Source organism: Adiantum capillus-veneris, chromosome 12 (genome assembly GCF_014529385.1).
Source record: "Adiantum capillus-veneris isolate H3 chromosome 12, ASM1452938v2, whole genome shotgun sequence".
NCBI classification, from domain to species: domain Eukaryota; kingdom Viridiplantae; phylum Streptophyta; class Polypodiopsida; order Polypodiales; family Pteridaceae; genus Adiantum; species Adiantum capillus-veneris.
The window spans coordinates 27,080,839-27,092,587 of record NC_140942.1 but is presented as its reverse complement, the minus strand read 5'-3'; the positions used below and the strand labels follow the sequence as shown (position 1 = coordinate 27,092,587).

Below are 11,749 nucleotides of genomic sequence, written 5' to 3'. Positions count from 1 at the left end.
ATCTGATGATATCCATTCTTTAGATCAATCCTGCTAAAGCACGAGGATCCTTGTAACCTGTCGAGTATATCATCGATCCTAGGAATTGGAAATCTGTTCTTGATGGTGATTTTGTTGAGAGCTCTATAATCGATGCACATTCTCCAAGATCCGTCTTTCTTCAAATCCAGCAATAGTGGAGAGCAGTACGGTGAAGTACTAGGCTGGACAAGACCCTTTTCCCAGAGGTCTTTCACTTGGTTCATAATCTTTTCAGTCTGTACTCGGCTCACGTGGTAAGGCGGCCGGTTCGGTGACGTGCTTCCAGGTATCAGGTCAATGGTCTGATCTTCAGGCCCTCTAAAAAGCAATCGGCATGAGTGTGGAGAAAAATCTTGGCGTTCTTTTGATCAGGTCAAAACATATTCAGCCTTTATCCATCGTTCAGTTCTCTCCTAAAAGAATGAGTAAAGAAACTGAAGTTCATCAAGTACAATTCTCTGAGCCCTTCATTTATCAAAGTCGCTTTCTCGGCTCGGTAGTCAACCACGGCGTAGTTCTTGTGGTACCAAGGGATCCTGAGTAGAACGTCACTCGCGTGCCTTGAACACCCTTGTCATTGCAAACGAAGTTTGCCAATGCTCGGTGTAATGGCAACATCCCATCCGGGTGCCAGTCGAACTACCTCCGCCTGTGGCGTCAATCTGTCGGGCGTAATTCCAAATCGAGCCACTAATTCCCAGTGAAAAGAAGTTGGCCTTGGCTCCTTCTAAAGAGCTTCCTGATCCTTCACTTTGCCCCAAAAGCGGCAAAGTTTGTACTTTCATTCATTAGATTCGGTGCAGGTCCCACGCCATGTGGTACCAATTCTGCTTTTCTATCTGCCTTTTCTGCCACGTTCCTCAGCTGCTCGCGTACTCTCAGGCCTGTCGTCGTCTTTATCATTCAGTCCTATCTGTGCCTTTTTAGGGCACTTCGCGGAGATATGTCCATGTTCCCTGCATCCAAAGCACTTCCCCTCTCTGATGAAGCGAGCTCTCTCCTCAGGAGTAAGCTTGGGTCGTGCATCCTTTTTCTCTGGATTGCCCTTTTTCTTTCTACTTTCATTCCCAGAAGTCTGTTCGGCTCGTTGTGTCATGGCCTCATCTGTGGGTAGGTCAGACTACTAGAGTGAATGGCAAAGCCCCGCTTCGCATGACTCATCAACTCTAGAATAGAAGCTGACTTTTGTTCCAAGCAGTGATCTCGGATCTCTGTAGGTAGACCCAAGGTAAACTGCTCAATCTGTTCTCTGAACGAGATCTTCTTGAAGAGACAGGTAGAAAAGAGCTCCAGAATCTTTCACAGTAAGGATTGATTGTATCTTTCTTGGTCATCCGAAGATGGTTCCAAGCAGCTCGTACATCTCGTTCATATTCTTGCGTCAACCAAGAAGAAATAAAAAGCTTCTTAAATTTCAGCCATTTAACTAGCGCAGTCTTGTTTAAAAGAAGCATGGACCACCAAGTACGAGCATTCCTTTAAAGTAAGAGGCAGCTCTCCGAATCTTGGAGTGCTTTGAATAGCGTCCTCCCGCGAAAGCGATGTCAAACTGCTGTATAAAAGACAGTCTTCGAAGCATCTGAGTATCCTGAAAAAGTATCAAACTTGATCGAGTGGCCACCTTCCTCAAACTCTCGGACTTTCTTGCTTTTATCTTCGAGAAAGTCACACTGGTTGGCTTTGTAAAAATTCTTCTTGTTCGCATAAAAGTTTTCGTCATCCAAATCTGAGCTGTCTGTAGGTGAGTCCTCAGTAGAACTATCAGTCTCTGGGCGAGATTTAGCCTTCTTTGCCTTTTTCTTGCCCTTTGCGAAGCTTTGTTTCTTGCTTCGCTTTTTACCTTTTCTGTCTTCTTCGCTTGAATCTGAAGAGCTAGAAGAACTGTCAGAAGAAGAAGAACTGGGTACTCCTTCAAATCGAACACGCTTCTTCTGTTTCTTTGCCTTGTCAAAAGTCGATTGACGACCCAAATATCTTGGGAAGTCGGTGCTTTTCTTCTGCTTTTTGCCGTGCTTTTTGGCTTTCTTTTGCGCGTCAAAAAGCTGAGCAATCCGTGCATCAACCACCTCTTGTAATTCCTTCTCTGGAGTTTGAGTACTGTTTGTGATCAGAAGGTTTCTTGAGAGCGGGTTTCAGGGGTGGTGTAGTGGTTTTCTGCCACTACGCATGCACTTCCTGAAAAGAAGTCTCGCTCATATATTTTGCCAATTTCGGATCCTTTGCAAAACTGAGCATCATCTTTGTTGCATCGCCGATCAATTGACGACGCTTCATCTCTCTTTGCTCCGCCTGAGTAGGCCGAGGCGGTCCATACTCTCTGTCGGAATCTTCGTTGTGATCCTTGCCCGCATCTCCAGATGCAGAGGGAGTCGACTGATCCTTGCGTGAAGCCATAGGTGCCGCGAAAAAAATAAAAATAAAAATTGGGGATCAGATTTCCCGTAGAAGAGAAATCGGCCGTGCTCTGATACTACTGTAACAGACTTGGACACTCCAAGTCAAGGATCAATCGCGACAGCACCAAATAACCACTTTAAAACAATTCACAGATCACAATAGATTTGCACTGGCCCGGCAGAGTTCCGTGCCTAGAGATATTGGTCCCAAAGACTGGCGCCCCTTTCGGTATTTCTTTATGCATTAAATCAATGTCGAAGTACAAAACAGCGGTTAGGGTTTCACTCTCAGACTCTGCGTCTAGATGCTCTGCAGAGTGAGCTCTAAACCGTGTATATAAAGATTACAAGGGATGCCCAAAAGCAGAGCCCCAAAGCTTTCGGTTTAAAAGCAGTTTCTCTTTCTCTCTCAATGAGAGCAAAATAAAGCAAAGCATAGCCCAAAAGCTGGGATTTGCGTCGCTCAAAAATTCATATATATATATATATATATATTTCCATCTCCGCGATTTCCGGAAATAGGGTTTTTGGCAAAAATTAGGGTTTGCAGTAATTTTAGGGTTTCTGGCAAAAATTAAGGTTTCTGCTGTCGATAGCCACGTCATCACTTTGTGACATAGAATCAATTTAATGCAGCAAGAGAAGATCCTCAAGCAATTTAATGAACTTTTTGGAGAAGGGTTTAATAAGGCCTAGCACTTCTCCATATTGTTCACCTGTCCTCTTAGTATAGAAAAAGGATGACACATTCCATATGTCCATAGATTATAGATCTTTAAACAAGATTACAATCAAGAATTGATTCCCAACCTCTCGGATTGATGACATTCTTGATAAGTTACTAGAGGCAAGGTCTTTAGTCGTATAGACTTGAAGAGTGGGTATCATCAAATGTGCATTGCTTTTGAGGATGTGCATAAGACTTCATTTAGAACAACCTTTGAGTTGTGTGAATTCTTAGTGATGCCTTTTGGACTCATTAATGCACCAGTAACATTTAACAGAAATATGGATATAATTTTTCATTCACATAGAAGATTTACAGGAGTCTTCTTCAAATGACGTCTTAATCTTCTCAGAGACGGAAAAGGAATACTACAAATATCTTGCAACAGTGTTTGAAGAATTACGCAAACACAAGTTATTTGTGAATGCTAAGAAAAGTGAAGATTGAAGCAATTGTAGAATGGCCTATGCCAACTACCGTACATGAAGTTCGAAGTTTTCCGGGTCTCTGTTTCTATTATCGGCGTTTTGTCTTAGCTTTTGCCGCCATAGCCGATCCTCTCCACGATTTGACGAAGAAGCGGATCCCATTTCATTGGGGACCTGAACAAAAACAAGCTTTTGAAAAGCTTAATTATTTACTCAGTTACGGACTAGTCCTCACAGTCCCTGATCTTCGCAAACCTTTCGAGGTGTATTGTGATGCATCTAGAGATTGTGTAGGAGCAGTTTTGAACCACATAGCCTATTAAAGCCGGCACCTTAAAGATGCAGAGTTGCATGCTTCCATTTACGAGAAAGAGCTAATGGCAGTAAATCACGCTCTTTCCATATGAAAACATTATCTTTTAGGAGCTGATTTTTTAATCAAGACAGATCATCAAAGTCTTCGCTACTTGCTTACACAGAGAAAGTTATCAGAAAAGCAAGGGAGGTGGGCCAACTTTCTTTCAATGTTTCATTTTCAGATTTTGCACACTTCTGGAAACAAGAATACTGTTGCAAATGTCCTCTCCAGACTTCCTAAGGTTGTTGTATTGACAACTATTTATCACGAGGAACTAGAATCTCTCTCTGAGATGTATCCTCAAGATCCAGATTGTAGCATTTTGCTACAATATGGGCCGATCTTCAAGTAGGATATTCAAGGCTTCACAAGATAATACACTCTTATCATCAACAAGCTATATGCATAGATCAACCCTTACTACATAAGGTGATGGAAGAAGCACATAATTCTCCCTGTGCAGGCCATTGAGGGATTCTTGCTACTACTACTGCTCTTGAAAGATTCTTCTTTTGGCCAACTCTCCGGATGGACATTGAAAAATATGTTTGTGAGTGTTTAGTATGTCAAAAAGTGAAATATGACAAACATAAAGTTTATGGCAAGCTTCAACCACTCCCTGTGCCTGACACGCCATGGGAAAGCATTGCCATGGATTTTATTACAGACCTTCCTAAATCAAAGAATGGAAATGATGCAATCTGGACTATTATAGACAGATTCAATAAGCAAGCAGCGTAACCGCAAAATGCGTTTCAGCAGGCATGAAACGTTGAACGAGTGAAATGACCGAAATATTTCACGTGTAAGGTGAAACGCTTGGAGTGAAACACAAAAAAAAAAAAAAATCCCTTTAGAGAATTTAGCCATTAAAAGTTATTTATTTATTATGTATATGCTATTTCAAGGTTAACATAGCATGTGTCTCTACTCACTTCAACCACTCCCTATGCATGACACGCCATGGGAAAGCATTGCCATGGGTTTTATTACAGACCTTTTTAAATCAAAGAATAGAAATGATGCAATCTGGACTATTATAGATAGATTCAATAAGCAAGCAGTGTAACCACGAAACGCGTTTTAGCAGGCTTGAAACGGGAAACGGGTGAAATGATCGAAACATTTCACCTGTAAGGTGAAATGCCTGGAGTGAAACGCAAAAAAAATTAAAATCCCTTTAGAGAATTTAGCCGTTAAAAAGTTATTTATTTATTATGTATATGCTATTTCAAGGTTAACATAGCATGTGTCTCTACTCATTGCATTGTAAACATCTATTTTTTCTATATTTAACTCTATATATACACAAAATTGGTGTTTCGGTCAAAGGTTTGAGTGAGGCCTTAGTCTAGGGTGAAACGTTTCGGGGTGAAACGCCACGTTTCGGGTCTGAAACGTTTTGCGGTTATGCTGTAAGCAAGCACGTTTTCTTCCAGTTAACAAAATGATCAAAGTTGATCACATGGCTAGAATCTTTCTAGCTCAGATTTTTAAACATCATGGATTGCCAAAAACTATTTTCAGTGATAGAGATCCTCGCATGACTAGTTTATTTTGGCAAGCACTTTCGAGAATTTGGGAACTAAGCTTGATTTTTCGTCAGCTTATCATCCTCAAACAGATGGTCAAAGCGAAATTGCTAATGCCACCGTTTTAGACCTTCTCATGCTATGTTTTGGAAAGATCCGAATGAGAACAGTACTTACCATTAGTTGAGGTTGCGTATAATAATACCATACATTCCTCAACTGGTAAAGCTCCATTCGAAATTATTTATGGGAAGCCACTCACGATATTGATACCGCCTATCAGCAAGTAAAACAAGCAATTCTTCGCACTCAAGAGCAGCAAAAGAGAAAAGCAGACAAGCATCGAAGGGATCTTAAACTTGAAAAAGGACAATATGTCTTGCTTAAGTTTGAGAAAGCTAGATTAAAAAAGCAGGTCGGAAAAGAAAAGTTGTTAAACTTTCCCGTAGATTTTACGGCCCTTTCAAAATTACAAATAAAGTCAATGAAATGACTTTTAGATTGGAGTTGCCCTCTCATTGGCGCATCCATAATGCTTTTCATGCCAGTCTCCTTCGACCATACATTGGTTCTCCGGTGGTTCTTGTACAAAAAGATTTCCCAGAAATTGAAGAGATTGAGGAGATCCTTCAATCAGAACAAATAACACACCACTCGGAGCGACAAATAAAGTCTGAGAGACTACATCGAAAGTATTTAGTAAAGTTCAAAAATTACACCCCTTTGGATGCAAAGTGGATGACTGAGTCAAATCTCAAAGATTAGCCAGACATCTTGCACAATTATGTTGAGGCTCTACAATTGAGGTCAACTATTTAGAACCAAGAGGGATGTCACAAACTGCTGACGTGTCAAAGCCCTGAAGAATGGCGCCAACTTGCAGATGCCGGCCGAGGGGCCTTAGGGTGCCTAAACCCTAAGAAGAACAAGTAGCAGAAGAAGAAGTCCTACCAACTTATGGGGACCCCGTCCGATGGGGCCTAAGTGACATAAAGGGATTAAAATAAAGCAAGACTCACAGACACACACACGCAAACTGATGACGTGACAGTTGTACGACGCTCCGCGTTTTGCGTTGATTGATGACGTGGCAGTTGTACGGAATTTCGCAAATCGCGCTGGCAGCTTTTTGGCATTGCTTCTGGACCAGAAGCTTTTGAGTTTTGAAGGCTTTTCATGTGAACTGCTTTTGGGGCCTAGGGCCTTTAAATATGTGCTAAAGGCTCATTCTCTGGCATGCTTCCGAGAGAAGGTGCAGAGTGTGGAGTACCGGCTTGTACTGTGTTGATGCAATATAAAGAAATACCGAAAGGGACGCCAAGGTTTGGGGCCAATACTCTCTGGGGTGGAATTCCGCCACTTTGTTGCGTGTGGTCTCTCTCTTTCAGTTTAGTTGTTATTTGAAGTGCTTAAAGTTGTTTAGTCTGTTCTTTTCTATTGGCACGTGGTGCCCGTCCTGTGACAGTGGTATCAGAGCATCAGGCGTGTGCTTTTCTGAAAGCATACCAGTCCCACAAAAGAGCAGACAAAGCAAACCAGAGAGTTTTGGAATTTATTTGAGGTATCTTCGGCCTCCGACCCCGGACTTATTAGCCTATCTTCGGCCGCCGACCCCGGACTTATTAGCCACTAAAATTTATTTGAGGTATCTTCGGACTCCGACCCCGGACCACTCCCACCTTTACTTCATCGCGCATCGGGCGCGCTCTTGGCTTCACCGCTCATGTCTTACAGGGCATAAGCTCGTGCCTAGAGTTATTGGCCCCAAAGACTGGCGCCCCTTTCGGTATTTCTTTTTGTATTAATCTGAGTTCAAAGTACAAGAGTGCGGGCATGCGCTCACACTCAGACTCTGCGTCTAGATGCTCTGAGTTGTGAGAGGCCTGCTCACATGTTTATAGATTACAAGGGATGCCAAAAGCAAAGCCCAAAAGCTGAAAATTAAAATCCTAAAAATAAAGCAAAGGCTCTTTCTCCCTCTCTTGCTTGTAAAGTAAAGCAAGCTCCAAAAGCTGAAAATAGCTTTTAACAATTAAGCAGAAGAGCTCTCTCTCTCTCTCTCTCTCTCTCTCTCTCTCTCTCTCTCTCTCTCTCTCTCTCTCTCTCTTCCAATATGCCAAAAAGCAAAAACTGCCGCAGCTTTTGTGCTTCCGCAAATTGCGCCACAAAGCGCGGGGGTCCGTACAGCTGCCACGTGTCAGTCTTGCCACGTCAGCAATTAGGGATAGGGTTTCCTACAACACTGGATTGCCACGTCACAATTTGTGACACTGCTAGAACTGCCTCCGTTGGTGGCCCCATCCTGTCGGGTGTAATCTCAAGTCGAGCAACCAATTCCTTTAAATTCCTTTGTCTTTTTGTTCTTATCTTTAAGGAAATCATATTGGTTGGCTCCGTAACAGCGTTTCTTCTTCGCATAAAACATGTGATCGTCGGAGTCCGAACTGTCAGAGAATGACTCCTCCGACGAACTGTCAGAAATTGGTGGGAATTTGATCTTCTTTGCCTTTTTCTTGTTTTTTCCAAAACTTTGTTTCTTGCTTCGCTTCTTGCCCTTTCTGTCCTCCTCGCTCGAGTCGGACGAGGAAGAGCTAGAAGAGCCGTCGAAAGAAGAACTGGAGAGTCCTTCAAAATGCACATGCTTCTTCTGTTTTCGTGCAATTGCTAAAGAAGATTGACGGCCCAAGTAACCGGGGTAGTTAGTCTCCTTGTTGCGCTTCTTCAATTGCTTCTTTGATGGCTTCCTCGTGCCTAGAAGCTGATTGATTCGGGTCTCGACAATATCATTAAGTTCTTCTTCAGTGAACATTCTCGGAGTAGGAGGTTTCTTGATTGCCGGTTTGATTGGTATGCCAGGGGAGTGTCGGGAAAGCCTTGGGTGCTTGCACAAAACAATTTAGAGAGATTTCTTGCGAGGAGTCTCGTCCAATTCAAAGGGCAAGTGACCCTACAGGTGTGAGAGCTTGAGGGCTCCCCACAAGAGTGATCGGCACACGAATCGAAGCGCAAAACAAAGAATTACAGCTTGCTGTAATTTTTTGCAGGTTTAGGGTTTTGGCTAGTTTTGATGCCTACAAGTCCCAAGAGCTTCGGGGAAGCCAAGGAATCATTGAACAGGTGTTTTGGTGAAAATTTGAGGCCAAAAACAGAGATTTCAGCGTGCTATTATTTCTTGCCAAGTTTTGTAAAGTGCTGTAAAAGTCACTGTTTACTTGGGATTTTGTTCGTGGAGATTTCTACTGCGGTTATGCTTCCGAAATTGGGTCAGAGTTGGAGAGTTGGGGAGTTTCAACCCCATAAAAGTGGGACAGCTTGAATAAAGAAATACCGAAAGGGGCGCCAGTCTTTGGGGCCAACAGGGTGTCGTTGTCTGCTTGGGAGCGCTTTAGCTGCCAAGCCGTGGTGCGTTTGAAGGGTAATTCCCAATCACAGGTTTATTCGTAAAGTTCCTTTTTGCCGTAAAGTTAAAGTAATGATTGGGTGAAAGCTAAAGTCTACCACCCTACGGGCCGGTTTCATGGTTTCATTGCAATCCCATGGCTTTTGTGAGCTGCTACAACAGGTTTTCATGGTGGGTTCTTTATATCAGTCAGATACCCAATTTAACCGGCCAGTACACAGTAGAGGGCAGTACTAATTCAGTTATTAGTTGAGAAGAAGAGAGAACACAGATGCGTCCAGTAACTAGAATGTCATTGCGCACACAGAGACCAACACCCTGGAGGCCCCAAAGACAGGTGCCCCTGGTATTTCTTTATTCAATTGAAAACAAACGACCTGAACACTTAGATTAAACTCCCACCAAGCTCCCAAAACTGTCAAGGGCTGAAATTGCAGGTTTTCGCTACTTCATGAATGAGTAGAATATTCATTTTCAAAAAACTTCTCTTTTTATCACTGTTCTGTCAACACGACTCTTACGTGAGTCTCATATAGGCAAGTAATCCAGTTGGCGATGTACTAAGACACTTTTTAACTTGAACTGATGTTTGTGAAGGGCTCTTCTTCTATGGATACATCCAGAGGGCTTGCCTATGGAAGGCCTGTAGATGCAACCAATGCAGTTGATCGTGTGACCATGGACGCTATTGACCGCACGATGAAATATTATACTGACTGCCTCTTACACGAACTGGAGTGCGTTAATGGAAGGCTCTCACAGCTTGAAACTACAGTGCAAGGGCTTGAGCTTACTGTTGCAGGGCTGAAAGCTGGTGAAGGCGAAAAACAGGATCAAAGCACTGGCAGGTTAATGAAGCTGGAACTATTGATTGAAGAGGTATGCTCTTTGGCTTTTGAATACAATGTAAGGTGGTGTTGCTGTTCCATGCTTTGATGTGTGTCCTTGATGTTATAGGTTAACAGGGGAGTGCAGCTTCTGCACGAGAAGCAGAGATTGGATGAGACTAATTCCCATTTAAGCAAGCTACACCTTGATGACCAAAAGCTTGCAGTAGCTGGCGGCCCACAATCCCATGGAGAAGGGTGGCAGCAACCCAAAACTGCCAAAGAGGAGTTTCCTCACACAACATTTTCTGAGTCCTCTCCCCATCTCCCACCGCACCTGCCACCACACTATCTTCCCCCGGCACATCCCCATTACACTCCTACACCGCCCCCTCAAATGCAGGCCTTTGCAGCACCTCAGAGTATGTTGCCCTTACCATCCGCCATGAATCCCCCCCCTGCCAATCAGCAACCATACCCTCCAACTGTGCAGCATCTTCCTCCACAACAGCAGAGTACCCAACAAGCATCTCAACCCCCGCCTCAGAATTCCTTGCAAATTCCAGCCTTCCATTCTCAGTCTGCACTACCACCTCCACCTCCGAGCTCGTACGGTCTGCCAATTGAAACAACTGCATATAGTCATTTACAACCCCCACACCATCTTCCTCTACCACCTGCACCTCCAAATAGTTCTTACTTGCCCGAACCTTCACATTATGCGGGGGCAATGCATGGAGGTCCACGACAGCCACCAGTGCCTCAAGAGGTGCTCCATTCTTCACAACAGCACAGCCCTGTTGGTCCGCAGCATACTTATGATTCTTTTAGTGGAAGAATGGGTCCAATTGGAAGCAGTGCGCCTCAGTCTTATGCACAACCACCACTACCTAAGCCAGGACCCCCAGCACCGTCTATATATGAAACATCAAGTGGTGGTGGGTATGGCGCTCAACCATATCGGTCAGGTCAGCCTGTACCCTCTGCTCCAAGTGGAGGAGCGGGTGGTTATCCACGATTGCCAACAGCACAACCTATTCAACATGGTGTACCTGCTACCAGTCCAGTATCAAGTGGATCTTCATCGCGAACTCCAGTAGATGATGTGATTGACAAGGTTGTCTCTATGGGTTTTCATCGGGAGCAGGTTAGGGGTGTGGTAAGGCATTTGACAGAGAACGGCCAATCTGTGGAATTGAATGTCGTTCTGGACAAGCTTATGAATGGCGGGGACTCTTCTCAACCTCCTAGAGGTTGGTACAACAGAGGCTAATGGAGGGTAGATTACTGTATGTACAGTGCTGGTACTCTTTTATTGTGAATCCTTTGTTGCTAGAGGACAATGTTTATTCATCGCCACTTTGCACATACGTACCGAAATAAGTACAGAGCTCTTTTTATGATGTGGGGAGAGGGATAAGGGTACATTGTTTTGTGTCATTTTCCTTGCATTGCTTCAATTTTTTTTATTGCAAACCGCATGTACTGCATTTGTTGCAATTAAAATCTCCATATCTGAATCACAGATGCATAAATGAGTTTAATATGTTACTTGTGTTGAAAATGTTTTCAGTTGGAGTTTCTAATGCAGATTGCTTGCGTTTAAAACTAAGAAAGGCAGTGTTCACAGAAAATCTGTAAACAGCTACAATGCACTGGTTTAAAAAAATTTACAATTTCGAAAAACTGTTCAAAGTTTTCCCTAGTCTAATTATAATTTTCAGAAAAACCTGCAAAATTTTGGAGAAAAACTTGTAAATTTCGAAAGCCCAATTTTTTTCTGTTTGTTTGGAAAAATGTTATTTGGGAACACTGAAGAAAGGGTGAGCCTTCTGCTGCTGTTATCTTTTGTGTTGGCTAGATTGAAGTGCAATTTATAGCATCCTGCATTGGTTAGGTAGCAATCTGGTGTGATTTGTGCTTTGCTGCTGATAATCGTCGGTTTAAAAGGGTCTATCTGAGTTGGGCTGGTGTGTGTTTAATACTAGTGCTTTACAAGGGCAGCCAGAAATTTTGCTTTGTTTATTGCCATGAGTGAGACGACTTTGGTCCATTGTTTG

The 11,749-nt window shown here is 43.2% G+C and overlaps 1 protein-coding gene across 1 annotated transcript in view; it reads left to right on the top strand.

Annotated features, from left to right (window-relative positions):
• The window catches only part of LOC147445485 (uncharacterized), a 26,513-nt gene extending 15,384 nt beyond the window's left edge, over positions 1–11,129 (top strand). Inside the window, exons 2-3 of the mRNA XM_086524995.1 lie at positions 9,460–9,741; positions 9,820–11,129. Coding sequence (XP_086381121.1) covers positions 9,460–9,741; positions 9,820–10,962 — 1,425 coding nt within the window. The 3' untranslated portion in view covers positions 10,963–11,129. The remainder of the gene's footprint in view (positions 1–9,459; positions 9,742–9,819) is intronic.
• The last annotated feature ends 620 nt before the right edge of the window (positions 11,130–11,749 follow it).